The 27,584-nt window shown below is 45.9% G+C and overlaps 1 protein-coding gene across 1 annotated transcript in view; it reads right to left on the bottom strand.

The window, feature by feature from the left end:
* Positions 1–27,584, bottom strand: part of IL1RAPL1 (interleukin 1 receptor accessory protein like 1) — a 2,286,687-nt gene that overhangs the window by 862,263 nt on the left and 1,396,840 nt on the right. The window contains exon 5 of the mRNA XM_075335457.1: positions 20,987–21,140. Within this exon, the coding sequence (XP_075191572.1) occupies positions 20,987–21,140 (154 nt within the window). The remainder of the gene's footprint in view (positions 1–20,986; positions 21,141–27,584) is intronic.

Here is a 27,584-nt window from a genome sequence, read left to right as displayed (position 1 = left end):
TGGTAAAAAGGAAAAAAATTCCAAATGTGGTAAAAAAAAGAAAAATCAGCCTATGCTTTTTGCATTTTTAAATTACACCATTCATTTTACCATAAAATTGACCTAGCAGTATGATTTTTCAGATAAGAGTTCAGTTCCACTTGCGTTTTGCACGGACGAGTACAATCCGATAAAACATTGGATTGCTCTCACTCTAGTGTAAAACTATGGGGCAGTGTCCATCTGTGATTGATTTCTCATGCCAGATCGGCCTGAGAAATGAATCACAGCATGTTGCGGTTGGCAGTGAGTCTCGGTTCACACACCCATACAAGGCTATGGGAGCGTGAAAAAACATCGCACTGCATCATCTGACCTCATGCAATGTATGCAGAGACAGGTAGCAGAAGGGATGGGGAGAAAGTGCTCCCTCTCTGTTTTTTTACAGCTGTGATCCAATCGCAAGCTTGCATCACAATCGCATGACCCTCGGCTGACACTCACAGCAGAGGATCATTAGCATATCATTTATGATGCTCTCGCATCAGAAGCTATGAGCAAGTGGAACCGAGGCCTAAGTATGAGTATGGCAACATGAAACATGTATAGATTTTGTTTTTTTAAGTGGTGAAACAAAATTCAGAACTTTGGAGAAAAAATTTTGCTTCTGTCACGACTTTGCCTGAGCCATAACATGCTACATTTTTGGAATATTGAGCTGTGTGAGGACTAATTTTTTGTGCCCCAAGATGACATCTTTAAAGATAATATTTACAAGGTATATACAAGGTTTTGATCGTCTCTTATTAAATTTTTCTGTTTTTCCGGCTGGCATTAACAGGTAGACTGTCATGATAGTCACAGGGGCCATTAGCAACACAGGAGCTCTGATGATAGCAGGGATGATGCTCCCCCTGCCAGTGATTCTTACGTCTTGCTATCAGAGATTGACAGTGGGATTTAACTGGACATGTTGGCTTATCTGCCCACATCAAAGGCAGTGAACCGACCCATGACAAACATAGCACCTCATGGCTCATTAAGGCATTAATATTGCATATGATAGGAGAAGCTTTGTAATTTATTTATTAATTAATTTATTTTTCCATACACGAAAAACTCTAATGACATACACATAACACACGGATACCAAAACTTGTCACACACCAATGACACACTGACCAATTATCACACATTGATGTCACACTTACTACACACTGACAAAACTCTGATGACACATGAATCCAAAGCACTGAAAACCTTTTTTTTACTTACATGAAAAATACTGACATCTGAAGAATGAGGCCTAATTACACAATATGAAGAATAATGTATAATTTGCATTAAAGTGTTCAAAAGTCTGAATTAGGCTGCGGTCACACGGCCATACAGCATCTGATGGGAGAGCATTGGATTCAATATGCTAATGACATTTGGGTCCGATTCTGCTGCGAGCGTAAGCAGAATGTCATTCTACTGTGCTCCAATTCTCTTTCATGAAAGAGTTGGATCACGATTCACAGGTGCAGAGAAGGAGAGATTATTCTCTCCACTTACCCCACTGCCTGTCCCAACGTATATCAGACTGCACTGGGGTGTAATCTGTCTGATGTTTCAAATGTATCCATAGAATTCCATGAGTGCGTGTGTTCGAGACACACTGCAAATTGCAGCATACTAAAATGTATTGATTTATTGCTAAGGCCGGAGTCACACTTGCAAGAGACTCGCGTGAGTCTCGCATCGACATCACCTGGCACGGCCCAACACTCTCTGGACTGGAGCACCTCAGCTGCATAGAAATACATGCAGCTGACCCACTCTTGTCAGGAGACTATGCAGCCCTGCTGGGTGATACCGGTGTTAGACAAGTGTGACTCTGGCTTAATACTGAATTAGCATGAGAAAAATATCGGAGGTCTGACCTGCACCATTGATTAACAATGGTCTGAATGCAATGATAGATTTTCTCGCATTGCACTAATCCTCTAAAGGGTACTTTACACGCTACGATATCGGTACCAATATCGCTAGCGAGCGTACCCGCCCCCGTCGGTTGTGCATCACGGGCAAATTGCAGCCCGTGGCGCACAACATCGCTAACACCCATCACACGGACTTACCTTCACTGCGACGTCGCTCTGGCCAACGAACTGCCTCCTTTTTAAGGGGGCGGCTTGTGAGGCGTCACAGCGACGTCACACGGCAGCCGGCCAATAGCAGAGGAGGGGCTGAGATGAGTGGCTGGAACATGCCGTCCACCTGCTTCCTTCCTCATTGCCAGTGGACGAAGGTAAGGAGATGTTCGTCGCACCTGCGGTGTCACATATAGCGATGTGTGCTGCCACAGGAACGACGAACAACATCGCTACTGACCAGACAATGATTTTTCATAAATAAACAACCTCTCTCAGACAAACGATTTTTCATAAATAAACAATCTCTCTCAGACAAATGATTTTGGCCTCTTTTGCGATCGTTTAAGGTCACTCCAGCCTGTCACACGCTGTGATGTCGCTAACGACGCCGGATGTGCGTCACAAACACCGTGACCCCGACGATACATCGTTAGCGATGTCGCAGCATGTAAATGGCCCTTAACATTGCACTAAATGCTAATGTGAGTGAGCCCAAAAACGTGGAGTGTTCTATTTTTATTTATATTTTTTTTCTTCATATGTTATGGAATTGTAATTACTTTCAAAATGTTTGTCTCCAGTTTATAAAAATTCAACATAAACAGATTACAAAAAAAGATTAAAGATTTTATAAAACTCTACAAGAACTGGTTGCTATGGAAACAATAAGAGTTGAAAAGTGTTTGCTTTATGTAAGCAGGATGTCTGTTTCAGTAAAGCTGCTTGTAACCAACTAATCTTAATACATTTTACAGTGATCAATACAAAAATCTTAATAATGCTAAATGGTAGTTTGTCATTGCAGGAGAGCATTTTTGTCTTCCAAATAAAATACATATTTCTTAGTATGTCCTTTGAAGTGTTTACCTTACAATAGGTGCCAAGTATACTTAGCTATGTTTCCTTTAGATTAAAGTAGTTTGCGAGACTTTAATATTAATGGTCTAAGTCCTGGTGAGTAGAGATGAGCAAACCCGTGGAAGTTCGGTTTGGCTGCTACAGCCAGACTTTAGATAAAGTTTGGTTTGGAGCTCAGACTAGACCTGCACCCCCATGCTAGTCAATAATCGGGCAATTTGGGTCTCCACCAACATGCAGCCAGCCATAACAGAATACTTCCAGGTGGAGTGGATGGGGGTTTTCAATTTTTTTGGGGTAGACACTACATCCGTTAACTCTGTTGTTATCCCCAGTGTGAGCTGTGCAAACACTGCAAGCAGCTCTGACTTGGCTGAGCACAGAGTGTACCCGAGCACAGCTTTGCTTTTTTAAGTAGTCAGCATACATAAAGCACCTAAACTCTGAAATTAAACTACATTTTTTGGGTAAAATCTGTGTTTGATACAAACACCGAACATGGAACCTTAAGTTTGGTCATATTTACTGGTGAGTACAAAGCAGCTGAGGGGCTGATGAGCTCTGGAAATGACAAAGCTAAATAGATTGTATAGAAATCCTGAATGTACTACAAGCCTATTGTACGAAAGTGAAATAATAAATAGAATAAAACTTGCAGTACCATTTATTGATAATCATTGAGCAGTATTTGGAGCACTATTTGTGATGAAACATCAACTTTTTAATCAGCTAATATTTTGGGAGTCAAACCCCTACTGATTTAATATGGATGATTGCTCCTAAAGTGGCATGTCTCATCTTGTCAAGATGTAGCCTGCTTGCATGGGAACAGTGACCTCCTACCTCCTGAATGCCAGTTCAGACTAAGGCCTAGGACACACGGCGAGAAAAACGGAGCGAGTGAAATTCGATAAAAAAAATCGCGTTCCACTCAGACTATTATTACTCTATGGGCCCGCACCTATGAGCGATTATTTTCTCAGCCCTAATCAAACCGGGAATACAGCCACAGCATGCTGCGGATGTAATGCGTGACTGTTTCTGTCGCACCCATTCAAGTCTATGGGGCAAGAGAAACATCGCACTGCACTCGTATTACACCGGTGTAATTTGATTGCAGAGTGAGAATTGCATTTGCCGGCAACGGAGGAGAGAGGGAGATAAGTCTCTCTACCTCCCCTTTGCAGCACCGGCCCTCCCCCCCGCAGCTATGGTCTTGATCGCACGATCGGTCCACAGTCGCAATGACCCTCGCATGACACTTGCCTCCCGCTGTGCTGCAAGCGTGAGCCGAGTGTCATGTGAGGATTTCAGTAATCCCCATGTGGCCCCGGCCTAATATGCACTGTCTTTCACTGTAAGCAAAGGCCGACACAAAAGAACACAATTACTAACACAAGTACTAAAGCTGGCTAGATCTAGTTATCAAGCCCGCTTCAGAATTACATATGATAGACTGTAGCATCAGCAGGCAGTGGCATACACAGAAATCATGGGGCCTCATAGCATAAATTTGAATTGCCTCTCCCCCAAAACATCTGCCTGTGGCTTTTATCTGGTTAAATCCCTCTGTCAATCTCTGACAGCAGGATTTACCATGCACCAGTGGGGGAGCATGCCACTTCTTCCACGCATTGGCGCACCTGTGATTGCGGGTGCTTATGGGTTGTTATAACAGCCAGGGATTAACTCCGCTGTCTGTATTTCGATCTTCCTATGAACGCCGGCTGCAAGGTGGATTTCACATAAGATCATTATTTATGCTACATAAGACCCGCAACACACATCTGTTTTTTTTTGTACGTGTGCGGTACGTATTTGCACGTACCAGTGACACGGAGACCCATGTTATTCAATGGTAGATGGCACACACATGTATAATCACACGGAACGTGTGTCCGTGTGGTAAGTATGTGTGTGCGCTTTTCTACACGGACGACATGTCCATTTTTGGCCGGCAGCACGCAGGCACGGACCTGCTTTAGTTTATGGGTCCGTGCCTGCACGGACCGCACACGGAGTATATCCGTGTTCAGCACATATCATCCGTGTCTGTTTTTAATCACAAAATCTGAAACACTTGTTACCAATCTATCAGGTCAATTGATGGCAAACAAAAACACCAGGATCTCATGATGAATGATTAACAACGTTAATTGGGTAAGAATGCGGGCCTTTAAAAACGGACATCACACGGACAGCACACTACGTATTTTAAGTCAATACGGACATTCCACACGCACACACGGCTCACATATGCCATCACACGGATGCCATACGTACCGGAGGAACGCCCCTAAAAAACGGAACACAGACCCGAAAAACGGACCTTGAGACACGTACGTTTTTTTTGCGGAAGTGTGTTTTAGGCCTCAAGCAGTGCAGATGCATTGCGCCATGAAACACAAGCAACTGGATGACTGCATCTTCAAGTCTCTTAAACGGACTACAAAATACAATGAAATGTGGAAAAAAGTTTTACAAATTTGAAGAAATAAAAAAACACAAAATATTAAATCCCCTATATTTGGCATCGCTGCATTCAGAAATGACTGCTCTATTAACATATAAAATAAATTAATCTTATCGGTAAACAGGGAATGAAAAAAAACCTCAAAACACCAGAATTACTTTTTTTGGCCACCACAATGTTGAAATAAAATGCAATAAGAGGAGATGAAAATATTGCATCTACCCAAAAATGGAATCAGTAAAACATCAGTTTAGGGCACAAAAAATAAGCCATCTCTTAGCCCCAAGTCGTGAGAAAATAAAAAAGTTATGGTTGTCGGAAAATGTCGCCAAAAGTCAATTTTTCTTTTTTTTTTTTTTTACAAATTTCAGGATTTTTTTTTCACCACTTAAATGAAAAGAAAACTATACATGTTTAGCATCTATGTACTCTTACGTACCTGGAGAATGATACTGTCAAGTCAGTTTTACAATACAGTGAACATGTTAAATAAAAAGAAAGAAAAACAATTGTGGAGTTGAACTTTTTTGCAATTTCACTCTAATTGGATTTTTTTTTTCATTTTTCAGTACACTATAAAGTAAACTTAATGATTTCTTCCAAAAGAATAACTCATACCATACAAAGAAGCTCCCATATGGCTATGTTAACAGAAAAAAAAGTTATGGCTATTGGAAGAAGAGTAAAGAAAAAAATGAAAAAAAAAACAACAAAAAACCCCAGAAAATGGCAAGGCCATTAAAAGGTTAACCTGGTTGCAATGGTATTCTCTTAGAAACCGTTTTTAGGGGACTAATTAGTAGGTTGGCACATAATCTCCTGTCTATATTGAACACATACCCTCTCCCTAGATCAATGCCAAAAAGTGATCTAAAACTGTTATAATAAATAAAGACCTTTCCCAATGAATAGTGTCTTTTGAAGCAATCACCTCTTGAAATAAATGTTTACTTGGAACATATGAAATGTTGGAAATGCATATCAACACTCATAAAGGAGGCCAGATGGCACTATTTCTTGTGTACAAATTACCTTACAGTGACTGATAAATGATTTCACTGCCATAGTCAAGTATGTAGACTTCACACTATCTGTTGTTCTCCATTTGAATATCACTTGTTTTTCTTCTGAGATCTTCATTTTCCCTTTCCTTATTTTCCTAAAGGTGGCTTTACACACTGCAACATCGCAAACGACATCGCTGTAACGTCACCGGTTTTGTGACGCAATAGCGACCTCCCCAGCGACATTGCAGTGTGTGAAACACATCAGCGACCTGGCCCCTGCTGTGAAGTTGTGATCGCTACAAATCGTTCAGGACCATTCTTTGGTCCTTTGTTTCCTGCTGTGCAGCAAAGTCTCAGTGTGTAAAAGGACTTTACAGCGACTTTGTTAGCGACTTCCCTTTCAAAAAGCTGCTTTACAATGTCCCCAAAGACTAGCTAGGTCGTTCTGCAGGTCCGGATCGCTGTTGCGTCGTTGGCCAGGTTTGCCTGTTTGACAGCTCACCAGAGACTTTGTAGCGATCCCGGCCAGGTTGGGATCGCTGGTGGGATCGCTATAAAGTCTCAGTGTGTAAAGGGGCCTTAAGATGGCCACATCAGTGGCATTGGTCAGTGAAGTGTAATGTCTAAACTACTGTGGTGGCCATTTTGTAAGCAGAAAAAAAGGAGCACCTCAGCAGAGTTGGCAGTGGGAAGGGGAAAAGAGGACACCAAATATGATGGTTATGCATGAGAAAGGTATACTAGTGATGACTGAGAACAAAAGTGCTCGAATACTCAGTACTCAAATCGAACAGTTCAGACGCTTGAGTACCTAGCAAATTAGGAGTGACTTGAGCATATTTTTTCCAAGACCCTTTTGTGTTACCTACCCTGACCCAGCCCAGCCACCACAGTCTACATCCGCACGTAGCAGACATTGCCCAGCAACCTTCGCTCCCAACTTCCACAGTCTTTATTATCCGCATGCAGCTAGCAATTACCAGCTACTTACATTCCATGCGTGCTGTCAATGCGTTCCCCTCCCTGTTAAAGTAACTGTGCAGTAAGTTTAGCTTGACTCCCCATTCCAGAAAATTAATCTGTCTCTCTCTTTTCCGGAATGGGGACTCAAGGGGAACTAACCGCACAGTAACATATTTGGATGGCACACATGAAATGGAATTTGCTGGGCAATGCCAGTTTTACCCAGATAGTAGGGACTGTGGTGGACAGGAAGATGAAACAGAGATTGCCGGGCAGTGTCTGCAACTGCAGATGATAGGGAATGTTGTGGTCGGGGCCTGTATCAGGGCAGGTAACATAACAGAGAGTTGATCATTTAGCTCGAGCACCCATGGTACAGGTTCGAGCACCCAGTATATCGAGCACCCTGATGCTTGACTAAAGGCCCCGTTACATGCAGCGATATCAATAACGATATCGCTAGCGAGCGTACCCACCCCTGTCGTTTGTGCGTCACTGGCAAATCACTGCCCGTGGTGCACAATATCGTTAGGAGCCGTCACACAGACTTACCTGCCTAGCAATGTCACTGTGGCCGGCGAACAGCCTCCTTTCTAAGGGGTCGGTGCATGCGGGGTCACAGCGGCGTCACTAAGCGGCCGCCCAATATAAGCGGAGGGGCGGAGATGAGCGGCCGTAACATCCCGCCCACCTCCTTCCTTCATCATTGCCGGTGGCCGCAGGTAAGCTGTAGTTCGTCATTTCCGAGGTGTCACACATAGCGATGTGTGATGCCTCGGGAACGACGAACAACCTGCGTTCTCAACAATGAATGATTTTTTGAAAATGAACGAAGTGTCACTGATGAACGATTTGGTGAGTATTTTCCATCATTAACGGTTGCTCACTGATGTCACACGCAACAACGTCGCTAACGATGCCGGATGTGCGTCACGGAATCCTAGACCCCGGCGATATATTGTTAGATATGTCGTTACGTGTGACGAGGCCTTAAGTACTGAGTAGTGCCGAGCATTCACACTTATCATTAATAGTTACTTCTTTCCCAGGGCAGAGGGTTTCTTTATGGTAAAACAGAGGAAGATGTTGAATTTCCATGAAAACCATATCCTCATTCACCTCAGCTCATTTGTTAGATTCTTGCTTTGCAAAGTCTCATCCATGCAACCAATTGTGATTATTTCTTTTCTGAAGCAGAAAAATCTTTACAATGATCCCTCTGTAGTGCCTAACTGACTGCTGAAATCCTTCAATGGCTGAGCATTTCCAGAAATAATATGAGCAATGAATATTGCAATTAAGCATCAAGTCAAAGCAGAAAAATAATAATTCACTATATTTCCCAAATTTTACGCCCTTTTGATTTTTCTGATTACATTGACTCCATCTATTCATTGCTAATCGTAGTGGAATTTGGGTGAAATGGTCATTATGGGTATATAGCATAGCAAACAGGCATATGCAGAGGTTTTATTGCTGTCCTTGCCTAAGTGCATACATTATTTGCTGTACAATGTAACTGACAGCATGGCTGAAATGAATCAGATAGAAATAGACTTGATCTGTTAGGGGCAGCATATTAGAAGTGAGCGGAAAATTATATATTGATGTGTGCTGTTCTGTCTAATCACTACACAATAATTAAATGTCCCCAGCCACAAAATTAATTTATTTTATATACCAAAAAAAAATCACAAGGTGATACTAAAAGTGATATTTCCTAGACCATGATTGATTTCTCATATTTATTTTACAACCCAGAGCAATTGCCTTAATCTGACAGGTGGGTATTACTTGCCATTATCAAAGGATCTTGCTTTATTAGTGTAACACTGAGAAATAAATATAACAGCCAGGCCGAATGTAAGCAGTGGCAACTTTCATTTTTCTACGCGCTTTATTTCAGTTAGTGATGGATTTGTGGAAATGCTAAAATGTTCTGTGCAGCAAATTGTGAGCTTAGGATGTATTTCAGCTTGTCATAAATAAACTGCTGTCACTTGGAAAAAAAAGAGTTATTTCTGCAGTGACATCTTAAAATGTTAACATAGCTGATGCTTGGATTTGTGGAGCGTAGCAAAACGCACCAAGCTTACGAGAAGCCTATAATGTACGGTAGGAGCAAAGTCCACTAAATTATTAATTTATTACACATTCTTTTATCAGTAACTTCTAATTTTCTTGTCCCCTTATGGATTTTTTTTCAGACTACCTTATACAGTATATTCCCAACATATCATTTTTATATCACAATAAAGGGAATTTTGTTTACTTACCGTAAATTCCTTTTCTTCTAGCTCCTATTGGGAGACCCAGACAATTGGGTGTATAGCTTCTGCCTCTGGAGGCCACACAAAGTATTACACTTTTAAAAAAGTGTAACCCCTCCCCTCTGCCTATACACCCTCCCGTGGATCACGGGCTCCTCAGTTTGGTGCAAAAGCAGGAAGGAGAAAACTTATAAATTGGTCTAGGGTAAATTCAATCCGAAGGATGTTCGGAGAACTGAAGACCATGAACCCAAAGAACAAATCAACATCAACAACATGTGTACACAAAAGAACAACCAGCCCGAAGGGCACAGGGGCGGGTGCTGGGTCTCCCAATAGGAGCTAGAAGAAAAGGAATTTACGGTAAGTAAACAAAATTCCCTTTTTCTTTGTCGCTCCATTGGGAGACCCAGACAATTGGGACGTCCACGAGCAGTCCCTGGGTGGGTAAAGCAATACCTCAAAAAAAAGAGCCGAAAATGGCCCCCTCTTACAGGTGGGCAACCGCCGCCTGGAGGACTCGCCTACCTAGACTGGCGTCTGCCGAAGCATAGCTATGCACTTGATAGTGCTTCGTGAAAGTGTGCAGACTAGACCACGTAGCTGCCTGACAAACCTGCTGAGCCGTCGCCCGGTGCCGCAATGCCCAGGATGCACCTACGGCTCTGGTAGAATGGGCTTTCAACCCTGAAGGGAGCGGAAGCTCAGAAGTACGGTAGGCCTCGAGAATCGGTTCCTTGATACACCGAGCCAAGGTTGACTTGGAGGCCTGAGATCCCTTACGCTGGCCAGCGACAAGGACAAAGAGCGCGTCTGAACGGTGCAGGGGCGCCGTGCGAGACACGTAGACCCAGAGTGCTCTCACTAGATCCAAAGAGTGCAAATCCTTTTCACACTGGTGAATTGGATTAGGGCAAAAGGAAGGCAAGGAGATATCCTGATTTAGATGAAAAGGGGATACCACCTTAGGGAAAAATTCCGGGACAGGACGCAGAACCACCTTATCCTGGTGGAAAACCAGGAAGGGAGCTTTGCATGACAGCGCTGCAAGCACAGACACTCTGCGAAGTGATGTGACTGCCACCAGGAAGGCCACCTTCTGAGAAAGACGGGATAGAGAGACATCCCGCAGCGGCTCAAAAGGCGGCTTTTGAAGAGCCGTCAGGACCCTGTTAAGATCCCAAGGTTCCAACGGACGTTTGTAAGGTGGAACCATGTGGCAAACCCCCTGCAGGAACGTGCGGACCTGCGGAAGCCTGGCTAGACGCGTTTGAAAAAACACGGAGAGCGCCGACACTTGGCCCTTGAGAGAGCCGAGGGACAAACCCTTGTCCATTCCAGATTGTAGGAATGAAAGAAATGTGGGTAATGCAAACGGCCATGGAGGAAAACCGTTATCAGAGCACCAGGATAAGAAGATTTGCCAAGTCCTGTGATAGATCTTGGCGGACGTTGGTTTCCTGGCTTGTCTCATGGTGGCAATGACATCCTGAGATAACCCTGAAGACGCTAGGAGCCAGGACTCAATGGCCACGCAGTCAGGTTGAGGGCCACAGAATTCAGATGGAAAAACGGGCCTTGTGACAGCAAGTCTGGGCGGTCTGGAAGTGCCCACAGTTGACCCACCGTGAGATGCCACAGATCCGGATACCACGACCGCCTCGGCCAGTCTGGAGTGACGAGAATGGCGCGACGGCATTCGGACCGGATCTTGCGTAGTACCCTGGGCAGCATCGCCAGAGGGGGAAACACGTATGGCAGTCGAAACTGCGACCAATCCTGGACCAAAGCGTCCGCTGCCAGAGCTCTGTGATCCTGAGACCGTGCCATGAAGGCCGGGACCTTGTTGTTGTGTCGTGACGCCATGAGATCGACGTCCGGCGTTTCCCAGCGGCGACAGATCTCTCGAAACACCTCTGGGTGAAGAGACCATTCCCCCGCGTCCATGCCCTGACGACTGAGAAAATCTGCTTCCCAGTTTTCTACGCCCGGGATGTGAACTGCGGAGATGGTGGAGTCTGTGTTTTCCACCCACTGCAGAATCCGCCGGACTTCCTGGAAGGCTTGACGACTGCGAGTGCCGCCTTGGTGGTTGATGTAGGCGACGGCAGTGGCATTGTCCAACTGGATTCGGATCTGCCTGCCCTCCAGCCACCGATGGAAAGCCAATAGGGCTAGATATACTGCCCTTATCTCCAGGATATTGATCTGAAGGGACGATTCTATTGGAGTCCAGGTTCCTTGAGCCCTGTGGTGGAGAAAAACCGCTCCCCAACCTGACAGGCTCGCGTCCGTGGTGACCACGGGCCAGGTTGGGGGTAGGAAGGATTTTCCCCGGGCCAGAGATGTGGGTAGGAGCCACCACTGAAGTGATGTTTTGGTTGCGAGGGAAAGAGAGATGTTCTTGTCGAGGGAAGCAGCACTCTTGTCCCATTTGCGAAGAATGTCCCATTGGAGTGGCCGTAGATGGAATTGCGCGAACGGCACTGCCTCCATAGCTGCAACCATCTTCCCCAGGAAGTGCATGAGGCACCTTAAGGGGTGTGACTGACTCCGAAGAAGTGACTGCACCCCCGCCTGCAGAGAAAGCTGTTTGTCCCGCGGTAGCATGACTAACGCTGGCTGGGAATGAAATTCCATCCCGAGGTAAGTCAGTGATTGGGTCGGCGTCAACTTGGATTTCGGGAAATTGATGATCCACCCGAACTGCTGGAGAGCCGCCAGAGTGACGGTAAGACTTTGTTGACACGCCACCAGAGAAGGGGCCCTGACTAGGAGATCGTCCAAGTAAGGGATCACTGAGTGGCCCTGAGAGTGCAGGACCGCCACGACGGATGCCATGACTTTGGTGAAAACCCGTGGGGCTGTCGCCAGGCCAAAAGGCAATGCCACGAACTGGAGGTGTTCGTCCCCGATGGCAAAACGCAGGAAACGTTGATGTTCGGGTGCGATCGGCACATGGAGATAAGCATCTTTGATGTCGATCGATGTTAGGAAGTCTCCTTGTGACATCGAGGCGATGACCGAGCGGAGAGATTCCATCCGAAACCGTCTGGTTCTCACATGTCTGTTGAGCAGCTTGAGGTCCAGAATGGGACGGAATGACCCGTCCTTTTTTGGCACCACGAACAAGTTGGAGTAAAATCCACGACCACGTTCCTGAAGGGGAACGGGAATCACAACTCCCTCTATCTTTAGAGCGTCCACTGCCTGAAAAAGTGCGTCGGCCTGTGCGGGGGGTGGGGAGGTTCGGAAGAAATGAGCCGCAGGACGAGAGTTGAACTCTATCCTGTAACCATGAGACAGAATGTCTCTCACCCATCGGTCTTGAACGTGTGGCCACCAGGCGTCGCCAAAGCGGGAGAGCCTGCCACCGACCGAGGATGTGGTTAGATGAGGCCGAGAGTCATGTGGAGGCCGTCTTGGAGGCAGTGCCTCCCGCGGCCTTTTGGGGGCGTGACTTGGACCGCCACGCATAGGAGTTCCTCTGGCCCTTCTCTGGCCGGTTGGACGACGAGGATTGGGTCTTGGCGGAGGGACGAAAGGACCGAAACCTTGATTGGATTTTTCTCTGCTGAGGTCTCTGGGGTTTGGACTGGGGTAAGGAGGAGTCCTTTCCCGAGGATTCCTTAATAATCTCATCCAACCGTTCGCCAAACAAACGGTCGCCAGAAAAAGGCAAACCAGTTAAGAACCTTTTGGAAGCAGAGTCTGCTTTCGATTCGCGCTGCCACATGACCCTGCGGACTGCCACGGAGTTAGCGGATGCCACAGCCGTACGGCTAGCGGAGTCCAGGACGGCGTTCATGGCGTAGGACGAAAATGCTGATGCCTGAGAGGTCAAGGAAGAAACCTGCGGAGCAGAATTCCGCGTGACGGCATTAATCTCAGTCAGACATGCCGAGATTGCTTGGAGAGCCCACACGGCCGCAAAGGCCGGGGCGAAAGATGCGCCCGTGGCCTCCTAAATAGACTTCACCAAGAGCTCTATCTGTCTGTCAGTGGCATTCTTCAGGGATGCGCCATCGGCAACAGACACAACGGACCTAGCAGCCAATCTAGAGACTGGATGATCCACCTTGGGAGAGTGTGCCCAGCCCTTAACGACTTCAGGTGAAGAGGGGTAACGCGTGTCAGTGTGCCGTTTAGCAAAGCGCTTGTCCGGGACCGCTCTGGGCTTCTGGACAGCGTCCCTGAAGTTAGAGTGATCAAAAAATGTATTGGGGAATCGAAATTGGTGTTTCTCCTGCTGAGAAGCCGGCTCCTCTGCAGGAGGAGGTGGGGGTGAGAGATCCAGCACCTGGTTGATGGACGAGATAAGATCATTTACCAAGGCGTCCCCCTCAGGGGCATCAAGGTTAAGGGTGAAGTCAGGGTCAGAGCCCTGAGTTCCCACGTCCGCCTCATCTTCCTGAGAGTCATCAAGCTGGGATCGAGAGCAGCGTGAGGAGGCCGGGGAGAGTCCCAGCGAGGCCGCTTAGCCGGCCTGGGGCTGCGATCTGGGCAGGAGTCCTCTGCCTGGGACCTAGAGGCTATCCTTGGAGCGCGCTGCGGCGCGGACCGACAGGGGCCTGGAGGAGACAAACTAACAGGGGCCGGGGCCTGTGAAGGGCCCGGTCTGGACTGCAAAGCCTCAAGGAGCTTAGATGACCATTTGTCCATAGACTGTGCAATGGATTGAGAAAGTGACTGGGAGAGTGTCGCAGCGAAAGCGGCCAACGACGGTGACTCTGTCCCTGCAGACTGCTCAGGGGGAGCCGGGGGATCTACATGAGCCGAGGGGCCCACAAGTGCCCGAGGCTCCGGCTGAGCAAGCGTGGCAGGAGTTGAGCATTGATCACAATGGGGGTAGGTGGATCCCGCAGGCAACATAGCCCCACAAGAGGTACAGGCCGCGAAAAAAGTCTGTGCCTTAGTAGCTTTGCTCCTTGTGGACGACATGCTGTTGTCTCCTAGGAGAGTGACCACTGAGGGTATATGGGAAAAGGGTATACAGCCTTTCCGAACAGATATATATATCTATATATATATCGGCACCCTAGGGGGACCAACACCGGGTGACCGGTGTGGCTTACCAACCGCTAACGAGCGGAGTGTGTCCTCCAGATTCCCTGTCGTGGGTCCCCCAGAGCTGCAGAGCTTTGCCGTGGAGTAGCATCCACCGGCAGAATGCTAAAAATGGCTGCCGGAGCTCTCAGGGGGGGTGTGGAGCCGAGGGCGGTGCCAGCAAAGAGCGGGAATCTGGAGTCCCCAAGTGGTCAATGAGGGTGGGGGGAGACATGCAAAGATGCTCCAGCCCTCAGAGCCGACGTCACGTCGGTAATCCCGCCCCAACCTCTGACAGGCAGGCCCGGGGGTGGGATTTTGCTCGACTAGGCCGCGGCGAAGCCGGGGACTAAATTTAAGGCCGTGCCCGACAAGCAGGCACGGTCGGCGCGGAAGTCCGCCGAAAAAAACTGCGGACGGAACTACCGCGGCTTCCGGGGAGAAGGAGCGACCTCCCTCCCTGTACAGTCCACACATGGGGACACAGAGTACCTTCAAGTTGCAGGGCCCGGTCCCTGGGGGTGAAGAAGCTCCGAACCGGCAGGTTCCACCAGGGGCTGCGGAAGGAGCACGGTCCCAGCACGTGGATGACCGCTTAGGATCCCACTTCTCCCAGAGCCACATAAGGGATGGTGAAGGAGACGGCATGTGGCTCCAGCCTCTGTACCCGCAATGGGTACCTCAACCTTAACAACACCGCCGACATAGTGGGGTGAGAAGGGAACATGCCGGGGACCCCATCGGGGTCTATACAACTATGTATGAGAATGCATGAGTGGATGTGTGCCTCCTTCCACACAAAGCATAAAACTGAGGAGCCCGTGATCCACGGGAGGGTGTATAGGCAGAGGGGAGGGGTTACACTTTTTTAAAAGTGTAATACTTTGTGTGGCCTCCAGAGGCAGAAGCTATACACCCAATTGTCTGGGTCTCCCAATGGAGCGACAAAGAAATATATTTTTTTATCAAGCGCTTCAGAAGCCTTGTAGTCTAGTCTTTATTCTACTTTGTTTAGTTTTTTCATTGGTTTACTTTAAAATGAAACACTTAGGCCCCTTTCACACGTCAGTGATTCTGGTACGTTTGTGATTTTTTTTAAACGTACCAGAATCACTGACATACGCAGACCCATTATAATGAATGGGTCTGCTCACACATCAGTGATTTTTCACTGAACGTGTCTCCGTGCGGCGTACCCGCGTGTCCGTGATTGCCGCACGGAGACATGTCCATTTTTTTCTGGCATCACTGATGTCCCACGGACCACGCAGTGGTGTGGTCCGTGAAACACGTGCCAGAAAAAAACGTGCTTCTAAAATAAAAAGCATTTTCACTCACCCGGCTCCAGCGATGCTCTCTGCAGCCTGTTCTCCCTGCTGCTTCTGAGCCGGCTCATTACTGTCACGCATATTCATGATGCACGACACAGCCGACCCGGAAGCAGCAGCTGCGGGGGTCAGCGCCGGCTGGATGCTGCACCGCGGGAGCGATCAGCACCATGGAGAGCGGGAGCGGGCACAGGTGAGTTAATCTCTAAGTGCAATCACGGGCCACGGAGAACGGAGCCCGGATTGCACTTAGACAACCCACGTGTGCCATGATTCACAGCACACGGAGGGACATGTGCGTGTTTTACACGCCAGTGAAAAACGTCAGTGTTTTTCACTGACATGTGAAACGGGCCTTAAGGAGCATTTATATCAGTGAATATCACAACCACTGATTTGATGTATTTGATGAATCTCATTGAATAGGGTGTTTTCCCTTGCACACCAGCACTATTTGGGTCTGCAGTGTGCTATTTATCAAAAGGATCCCCTCTTTGAATCAGCCATTAGGCTACAAAGGGTTCTCCTGAACCACCATTGTAGTTTACTATTGGCCTCCTGAGAAACCCACTTCTGGGGGAAACACATTGAGGCTTGAAATTACCATTCTATTCACATCAATGAGATAAGTTTTTGATTTTTCCTCCCTACTGTCCACCCGCCACACTAATTTGTTTGTTGCTCTTATCTTAGGCATTGCACCTTTTTTTTCTGGCAGGGACTTCAGGGGCAGCAGGGAGAGTCGTCGTGGAGTGGGGGCGCCATATCGCATTTTTAGGATGCCAACCACCGCTGTTAAGCAGTGCACAGATAGGTGCAGCAATTGAGGGCTAGCAATCTATCCTGTGCACTTTTAGTAATCACGATGTGGTTTTAAGTGATTCAATTCAAGTATTTAAGTTTTATAGGGACAGTCTATGTGCAGGTATATTGTTATTCCCTAGCTGTTATCACATATATGAGTCTTATACAGTGTATTCCAAACATACAGTATAATTTTTATATTACATTTTATATTTTTCATCTAGCTCTTCAGATGCCCTGTAGTCTAGTCTTTATTCTACTTTGTTTAGTTTTTTCATTGGTTTACTTCAAAATTAAACACTTAAGGAGCATTTATATCAGTGAATATCACAACCACTGATTTTTTTTGAGGTGTGAGTACATCTTAAACACTTAAAAATACTTTTCAATTAGTCTAGATTAACAATAGCTGGTGATTTTGTATACCCAGTTTTTAAATATTAATATGTCTCCAAGGTTGCAGACTACAAGCCTTTTATCAGTCTGATCCTATGAGACATTCCCTTTAAAAAGTGTCCTTCTTATAGGGGCACATTGGTGAGATATAAAATTATTCTAATGGACATGCCTTCATAAACTATAAAGATGAGATCCATAGTGTTTTTTTTCCTATCCACACAGTGATTCATATGACAGTGGATAAACTTCTTAGTGCTCACCCTCCTTACTGTGATGTTACGTCACAGATCAGGGGGTACGGCATGCTCCCAACTGCTAGTAGCCACCAGCCCCAAAATAACATTTGCTTCTCTGCTTCTATTCAGCCCAAAATGAAGGGGTGCGGTTGTGGTGTTGGCTGATTCCGGCTGCTAGTAGTTGTTAGCCCCCTGATAATATCTCCTTCTATTCAGCCCTAGAGAAAGGAGTATGACCTGCCAGGCCCCTTGATCTTGGACTGAATTAAAGCCTATATTATCTGATCACACCTCTTGATCTTTATCATGGTATCCCAGAAGAGAGGTAGAGCACCAAAGATTCTAGCCCCTATAACATTGAATTGGAAGTACTGTGAGAATGGGATACAGTGCTATTCATTTTATTTTTATAGTTTATGAAGGTAAGCCCAAAGAATTGAGTTTTAAGCATGAAGCTGAGCTGGGAGAGCTGTCCACACCCACCACATGATCTCAAAATAGATTGTACATTGACAGTAAGGTGTCAGTCACAGTAGGTAGCATGTCAGACTCCTGAGCATGTGCTTTTTATACTCCTGCAATGTTAATCACAGGGTAATAAAGCCATTATTTTAAATAAACAATAGCATACACATAGATAAGAGAGACATAGTTGCTTTGTTTTAACCCTTACAACATGTTGTCCTCAGCTTCCATAGCAAAACATGCTGACAAATTCCCTTTTAGTATGGTAATCTGGAGATAGTATAATCCTATCAGAGGAGGTGTTAGAAGCTGGATGCAATGGTGTAGTGGAGTGCTTAATGTAACAATTCTGAACTGGAGTATGGTGAGAACCTCTGAATTTTGGTATACTGACTTGATGTCTGTCCTATGGAATAACTTTGACTGTCATTATACGGGCAATGGGGACTCTGCGTGTCACTATTCTGAAGGGAGTGGCAGCTGGATGAGACTCTCAACCCTCTCAGAGCTGAATGTGGCTCTCATGGTTGGAAAGGACTAGGGATGATCGAATACCTCAAATATTCGGCTTCGCGAATATTTGCCGAATAGGTCGCCACTATTCGACTATTCGCAAATGTTCGATTCGCAATGTAAGTCTATGGGAAACCCAAATAACAACTATTCGAAACTATTCGGGCTTCCCATAGACTTACATTGAGCATCGAATATTCGCATTACGGCGACCTATTTGTCGGATATTCGCGTAGCCGAATATTTGAGATATTCGATCATCCCTATTAAGGACCACTGATCAAAGTGTATGTAACTACTATATGTAACTGAAACAACATAAATACTTGGACGTGAGTCAGGGTAATCCAGAAAGACTTAAAAAAGTTTCTTTGTTTTTCTTAGTTTTGTTTCTAGATGTTGTAGTAAGCCTTGATTATTCATATTTGACTGCCTTTTTCTTAACCACAACAGTACCCATTGATGTATAATTTGGTCATGTACAGTTCCTAGATAAACAACTTGTGTTCTCAAAGATGTTCTGCACAAAACATTAAAATATCACTATCAACTATCTCAATCACTAATCAACCACATCATCACCCCATATTATAGACATCCTCCTCATGCCATCAGACGAGTTCAGACATCTAGGCATCACAATTTTCAACCCTGTCGAAGTTGATCAGTTATTTATGCATGCCCATTTTTTCTACCTCCAACATATTGACTTCATAAATTTCTTGTTCTCTTGCTGCCTAATATAATCCACACCTCGACAGATAATCAGTTCACCTGTCAGTGGTTATGGCTGATAGGAGTATGTTCAGAAATCATGTCTGCCAATATAATCAAGAGATGTATTTGCTGTATATTCTGAAGACTTCATATTATATAACATAGGCAAAAAATGAAGCAGAAAATAGTCACAGAATCCAAATTCTCAGCAAGAATGTGCATCTACTATCATCATAACTTTCAATATGAGAACATCAAATCTACATAATATCATATTCCAATTATTAATATTTGCCAAACTAATTTACTCTTGAGTGATAAAATACATAGGTGATTTGTGGAATCACAGTAACATTCTGCATGGCTCTAAATTTAAACTGCGACCTGTTGGCGGCAAGAGACTTTTGATCTTGAAATAGTAGAGAACAACTAAAAAGATAATTTTTATGCTTATCTACACCAAAAAACCCAAGTATGAAAACTAGGCAAATAAATATATTGGATTATTTTTTAAATAGATACAACCAAGTCTTCCTTCAAAAGTTTAAGTGAGAGCAGCGAATGTTGTCGGTAGAGTAAAGGCAGCAATATAATTTTGGAATTTTGGAAGCCTCTCCCACATTTCCCACATACTGTCTGTTATTCTGATCACATCTCTTACCGTCACAGGTAAACTTTAAGAGGGAGATGGAGTCAAATTTAAAACTATAGATACTCTTTAAGGAAATGATTAAATATTTTTGTTCTTTGAAGGATCTACAGAGCATTGAGGAAATATAATCTGTAAATAGGTTTTGGGATGTCTTTAAAACATCATAGTGCAACCCTCAATAATTATCCTTCACAAAGCTGTCATAAACATATCGACATATAATATAGAATTTTAACCTGATACATTTCAATGCTGGAGAGGAGAGACGGGGTTGATACCGCACTGCTGCCGCAGTAATAGGCTGTTGATTTAATCAATTCCTTTCTATTTTACAGGTCTACGCGTTTCAAAGGTCAAAGTCTCCTTCATCAGGACAAAGAAATAATCAACAATGTATAGACATATATGACAGGATATCTATATATATGTGTCAAATACAGGAACCGCCTACAAACAAGGCAGGCTGGTAACCGATATGATGGAAAAAAAAGTATTAACTCATGTATGCAAAGAAAACATCAAATGCTTTGATATCAGAAAACATTATAATACTGTTTTAACAAAAACTGAAAGACTGTATAGGAAAAAAAGAAAGCGTTGGAAATTTCTGGAAGAATTTTTTTTCTAACTTTCTTTTCTTCAGTTTTTTCTTCCAGAAATTTCCAGCAGTTTGTTTTTAACACATGTGTATATATAGATGTCCTGTCATATATGTCTAGACAGTATTGATTTTTCCCATCTCCTGATGAAGGAGGCTTTGACCTCTGAAAAGCGTAGACCTGTAAAATAAAGAAGAATTGATTAAATCAACAGTCCATTACTTCGGCAGCAGAGCGGCATCAACCCCGTTTCTCCTCTCCAGCATTGGAGTTTAACCCACATGGGGCTGCGGCAGCCACCGTTATCTCAGGCTTGCATAGGGGTTGTGACTTACACAACCTCTTTAGGTGAGTGTCATTTTATGTACATCTCCCTTTAATATCTGGTAAGACCCTATTTGCGCGTTTTTCCTCAGCTTTTATTTAATTTGATACTTTTATTAATGCAATTTAAATCAATCATATTGAAACAAATCTGCAGAAAAAAATACAATTAATAAAGCTTCCATAATATAAATAAAAAAAGGCATTGCAATTACCTGTGACTGTTAATTCGGTCGTCCTTCTTACTAAAAAACTTCCATACTTCAGTTCACAGGTATAATTCCCTATGTCGTCTTCTCTTACTTCCCTGATAACTAGAGTGTCCCTTTTCAATATTATACTGGGCCTCCAGGTCTTTGCTTTGCATTCCTGATGAAATATAAAATTGTGCATTTATAGAATTTTGTCTGCATTGACATCATTTTCAGCACTTATTAGAGCTTGGTACATTTCAAGAGAAGTCACTCACTAAATATATCACATAAATTCAGCAGCACAATTTGAAGGTAATTTAGAAATTTTCATTTTTTCATTTGCTGAATAATATATAAATTAATACATTCAACAATTCAAAGTAAAATTTTGTTAAGGTAGACACTGCTAAATAATTGTAATTCTTCAATATACAATGGAAATTGGAAGATACCAGCAAAAAGAGAACATCTTATATGCTTTGCTTCATCTTGTTTAAAAAAAAAACAAGAAAAGATTAGATTAAGTGAAAAATGTAATTAATTACATTTTACAATTTCCAGAATTGGAAATACATTCCAGGAACCTGTAGGCACCAGTTGTAGAGAGACTAAAGGTGCGTTTATAAGAGCTGAAAATAGATGAGAAAGTTTTTGTAAAAACACTCATTCCCAATTGGCCTATGTAATGATGCCGGTGGTCACCGTACACAAACGCAAAATACTCAGCCAGGTGAGTGAATAGTGCATACCAGCATACAAATAATTATTATAGGCAGCATAAGACCCCATATAAGTGGTGTATGTGCTGCCAATACCATGATGTGCATGGGGCAAAACCATTGAACTGATGATCATGTTGTTTCCATATGTACTCATCAGACTATGCAAACAAGTCAGTAAATGTCAACCATCAACTTGTATACTTGACTCCCTGATGAAGCAAGAAATCACATCCCTGGGAAACATGCGTTGGAGTCTTGTGTTGGGGGAGACTTTCCTCTTCACCATTCCCGCCCTGCCTGCACCCTTTTCCTGGCACTTTTCTCATTATATCGGTATGCGATGAGCATTTATATGTATGGCTCCAATTTATGTGTAGCTATCTGTTCTATTTAAGCATAGTGACACATTATTCATTTGCATCAATATGGCCCATTGTGATGATCTAATTCATTTACAGTACATTGGTAAAAGATTTTAGGTATAATACTGATAACTTTCATTATTGCTCCTAATCGGTGTTTCCCTGTTCAATAGATTCATCAAGAAAACTAGCCCATTTCCCATTGCTATACTGGTTAATTTGTATCCATTCAGACGTACTGATATCAATTTTTATCTTATGAATTTGTACTATTAACAAATACATATTCAGAAGATGTATTGATATTACTTTTTTGATCTATGATATTGTATTTTCAACAAAATGCATCCTTTACATTTATTTTACATCATGCATAGCAGGCCTGTCTTTGCCTTTTAACATCGTCTCCTCGATTTGTGCCCATTTATGTATACTGGTCTGTTTTGACCTTTTTCATTACCTGTGTGTTTAGTATTTACTATCAATAAATAACCATTTGAAGCATTACTACCTATCTCTTCTTTTGTTTTGATTTTCAACTTGTATACTAGTCTATCATTGCTCATTAAAGTTGTTTACTGTAAGATGCCAACCATTTAAAATGTTAGACCATGAAAATCATTTGTCACCTATCAACGAGGTAAATAAAAATATTTGATCACTTTGGACCTCCATAAGTCTTGAAACTAGATACCTTCGTTACACATTTGAATATAGCATTGATCTACATGAGGTATATGCAAATCCATGAAAATTTGGGTTCCCCAGGTCCGGCCAGGCTTTAGTTGAAAGCTCAGTTCAAGACTAGAGATGAGCGAACCGGCCGTGGTTCGGCTCGGGTTCGGTTCGCCGAACGGAGGTCTCGTTCGAGTTCATTTCAGCGAACCGGTTCGGTGAACCGCTCGAACCGCATAGGAAACAATGGGAGGCAATCACAAACACATAAAAATACCTAGAAAACACCCTCAAAGGTGTCCAAAAGGTGACAAATAACTCACAACACAACACAAACACATAGGAAAGTGACAAGAACAAATTCTCATGTGAAAACAAAACAGCGTTACAAGGAAAAGAGGATGAGACGCAGATATAGGCATGGCATGCCCTTCTAAAATCATGTAAAACACCGCAAGGTTACTCCAAGCAGAGTCTCCCTTTTTTCCAAAAAATTGGGCCACACACACACACCCACCCCTTCAGTGGCAGCACTTGTGCCCCATTTGTACACTTCACAGTTAGATTTGCATCAAGCACTGTGAGGTAGCGTGGTCGGCTGCGCAGCAGAAGACACGGGATCCAGGCATTAAGGTTCACAGCACACGGTTTAATGTCCAAAACAAAAGTCCATAACACAATACATGTGCCTCTCCAGCAGAAAAACTCAGGGAGTTGTGTTCACTCCCTCACACCCGGCACACCTGCCCTTGTTCCTGATTCTATTTAACCCTTCCCTCAGCCTGTAGGGAAACAGCATTAACCCTATAGTGGATTCACTTCCTATCATGGAGTGAGCACAACCGGGGAGAGACATACCGGCCGTCATAGATAACCCCGGTCACAGTCTCACATACCCCCCCCTCAGTTCAAGCGTGCGGGGTTGAACTCCAGCCATCAAACACGGGCCGCGGGACAAGGCATCGGCGTTGCCCTGCAACCTACCGGCCCGGTGTTCAACCGTAAACCGGAAGTTCTGCAGAGAAAGGAACCACCGGGTAACCCGTGCATTCCGTTCCTTGGCGGACCTCATCCAGACCAGTGGAGAGTGATCCGTCACCAAGCGAAACTGCCGTCCCAGCAGGTAATAGCGTAGGGACTCCAAGGTCCACTTGATCGCCAGGCACTCCTTCTCCACTACGCTATAATTCCGCTCGGGAGGGGTGAGCTTCCTACTCAAGAAGGTGACGGGGTGTTCCTCCCCCTGAACCACCTGAGACAGCACTGCCCCCAGGCCGACCTCCGAGGCGTCAGTCTGTACAATGAACTCCTTCCGGAAATCAGGGTTGACCAGAACGGGCTGTCCGCACAGGACCTCCTTCAGGGCCCGGAAGGAGTCCTCGGCCTGCGGAGTCCAGCGCACCATGACGGACTTCTTGCCTTTGAGAAGGTCCGTCAAGGGGGCTGATAGTCCCGCAAAATCCTTTACAAACCTCCTGTAGTACCCCACGATACCCAGGAAGGCCCTAACCTGCTTCGTGGTCAGGAGTCTAGGCCACTTCTGGATCGCCTCAACCTTGTTAATTTGGGGCTTAATCACTCCTTGGCCTATCACGTAGCCCAAGTAGCGGGCTTCCGTGAGTCCCAACGCACATTTCTTGGGATTGGCTGTCAATCCGGCTGTTCGAAGCGCGTCCACCACCGCTTGTACCTGTTCCAAGTGGGTCTGCCAATCGGAGCTGTAAATAATGATGTCATCAAGGTACGCCGATGCATATGCCTGGTGGGGTTCCAGCACTAAGTCCATCAACCTCTGGAACGTGGCCGGAGCGCCATGTAACCCAAAAGGCAAGACAACATAGTGGAAGAGACCCTCCGGCGTAACAAAAGCGGTTTTCTCCTTGGCGGACTCTGTTAGTGGCACCTGCCAGTACCCCTTGGTCAGGTCGAGCGTGGTGAAGTATCGCGCCTGTCCCAGCCTATCAATCAGCTCATCCACCCGGGGCATGGGGTAGAGATCGAACTTGGATATTTCGTTCAATCTCCTAAAGTCATTGCAGAACCTTAAGGAGCCATCGGGTTTTGGTATTAGGACAATCGGACTAGCCCATTCACTCCGGGATTTTTCGATGACCCCCAGGCGTAACATTGTCTTTACTTCCTCCGATATGGCTTGTCGTCGAGCCTCCGGTACCCGGTATGACTTCAGGCGTACCTTCAGGTGGGGCTCGGTGACAATATCATGTCGTATCAGACTGGTCCTACCGGGCAGCTCGGAGAAGACATCGTGGTTCTGCTGAACCAACCGTCTGGCCTCTCGCCTCTGAGTCTTGGTGAGGGCTTCTCCAATCCTTACTTCCGGTTCGTCCTCTCCGGAGGTCGCTGGAGCCGGATGTGAACGACCCGAAGAGGAGGGAGGTGGGGAAAAAAAAGCCATCAGGCTTTCCCGTTCCTGCCAAGGTTTTAAAAGGTTGACATGGTATATTTGTTCAGGTTTCCGCCTACCGGGCTGCAATACTTTATAGTTAACCACCCCGACTCTTTCCTTTATCTCGTAGGGGCCTTGCCACTGAGCCAGGAATTTACTCTCCGCCGTGGGGATTAATACCAACACCCGATCCCCGGGTTTAAAGGTCCGCACGGTGGCTTGTCTATTGTAGCGGCCGCTTTGCGCGGCCTGAGCCTCCTGTAAATGCTCCTTCACAATTGGCATGACCGCGCTTATGCGGTTCTGCATACCTAAAATGTGTTCGATCACACTTTTATGGGGGGTGGGCTCTTGTTCCCATGTTTCTTTTGCCAGGTCCAACAATCCCCGGGGATGTCGCCCGTATAACAATTCAAAAGGCGAAAACCCCGTGGATGCCTGTGGCACCTCTCGTATGGCAAACATCAAATAGGGAAGCATCATATCCCAGTCTTTCCCGTCTTTTGAAATCACCCTTCTAAGCATGGTTTTCAAGGTTTTATTGAAACGCTCGACTAAACCGTCCGTTTGAGGATGATACACAGACGTACGCAACTGCTTGATCTGGAGTAGCCGACATAGCTCTTTGGTCACTTTAGACATGAATGGGGTCCCCTGATCCGTAAGGATCTCCTTGGGCAACCCCACCCGGCAGAACACAGCAAACAACTCCCGAGCTATAAGCTTTGCTGCAGTATGTCTGAGAGGTATCGCCTCGGGATACCGGGTGGCATAGTCAACGATCACTAGGATGTGTTGGTGCCCTCGAGCGGACTTTACGAGGGGCCCCACCAGATCCATCCCTATCCGTTCAAACGGGACTTCTATAATGGGTAACGGTACCAACGGACTGCGAAAATGGGTCAGGGGTGCGGTAAGCTGACACTCCGGGCAGGTTTCGCAGAACCGTTTTACCTCCCCAAAGACCCCGGGCCAATAGAACCTTTGCAATATTCGCTCCTGCGTTTTCTTGACCCCTAGGTGGCCACTCATCAGGTGTTTATGAGCCAAGTCGAGGACCCGCCGGCGATGCGGCTGGGGCACCACCAACTGTTCTACCCCCACGCCCCGTATTTCATCTACCCGGTAGAGTAAATCCTGCTTAAGAGCGAAATGGGGGTACCTTACCTGGGCACCGGGCAGCTGTGCCACCCCGTCAACTACTGTCACCCGATTCCGGGCATGTATCAACGTAGGGTCCTGGAGTTGGGCTGTCCCAAACGTATCCGGGGACGCCTCCAACTCCGGGATGGGCTCGACCGTCTCAGCCTCTCCTGCCAATACCTCTAGGGGCGACCTATCGGGTTCACACTCTGTCCCTAACATGGTGACCCCTACGGCAGGTGTCCCGGATTCAGGATTGTAGGGCTCAGGTCCCGGATCAACCGATATCTGAGGGGACTTAGGGGGTCCCCTCCACAAAGTCCAAAAATAGGGCAGATCCCTTCCTAGGATCACGTCATAAGGAAGAGTGGTAAGAAGTCCCACCTCATGTTGCACCTGCCCGCAAGGTGCTGTGATGGTGACAATCCCCGTGGGATAGTCGCGGCGGTCCCCATGTATGCAAACCACCCCCACGGTGCGTCCTGTGGTCTTTACTTTAGCCCTCAAGGTGGATCGCACAAGGGTCACTAAGCTTCCGGAATCCAACAATCCTGTAACCGGACATCCATTCACCTGTATTTGGCACAAGTGGGGCTCCGTCTCTGGGGAGACCCGGTCAGCGGTACACACCACCTGAGCATACATTGAACCCCGCCGGGTAACCCCACAATCCATGGGCTCCGTGGTGAGTGGACACTGGGCTTCCATATGTCCCACCCGCTGGCACCGCCAACATCTAATGGGGACGGAAACCCCCTTGACGGGTTGTCGTTTAGGGTACAGAACCTTCCGGACCTCAGGAATGGTGGCCACGGCCTCAGACGGGACGGTAGGGGACTCCTGCACCGTTGTCAGCGGTGGGTCCTTGGCCCTAGGCCTGGAGGGGCCGGACCGACGGGCGGTGCGCAAAGTCTCAGTGTCCCGTATCAAGTCCTGTGTAGCCACATGCCGCTCTACCAGAGACACTAATTGGTCCAGGGTACTCGGGTCACCCTGTCCGACCCACCGTTGAACGGTGACGGGTAAAGTGCGCACAAAACGATCCACTACTACCCTTTCCACCATTTGCGCCGGGCTCAGAGTGTCAGGCTGCAACCACTTTTTTACAAGATGCAACAAGTCATAGGCCTGGGAGCGTACGGGTTTGGCTTCCTCATAGAACCACTGATTTACCCGCTGAGCCCGTACATAGGTATTCACCCCCAACCGAGCCAGTATTTCGGCTTTCAGGGTCACATAGTCAATGGCGTCCTCGGTACAGAGGTCCAGGTACGCTTTTTGGGGTTCCCCCGTCAGATAGGGCGACAATA

The sequence above is a fragment of the Anomaloglossus baeobatrachus genome, chromosome 2, assembly GCF_048569485.1.
Source record: "Anomaloglossus baeobatrachus isolate aAnoBae1 chromosome 2, aAnoBae1.hap1, whole genome shotgun sequence".
In the NCBI taxonomy this organism is placed as follows: domain Eukaryota; kingdom Metazoa; phylum Chordata; class Amphibia; order Anura; family Aromobatidae; genus Anomaloglossus; species Anomaloglossus baeobatrachus.
The sequence above is the reverse complement of the archived record's forward strand: the minus strand, read 5'-3'. Positions and strand labels throughout refer to the sequence as shown.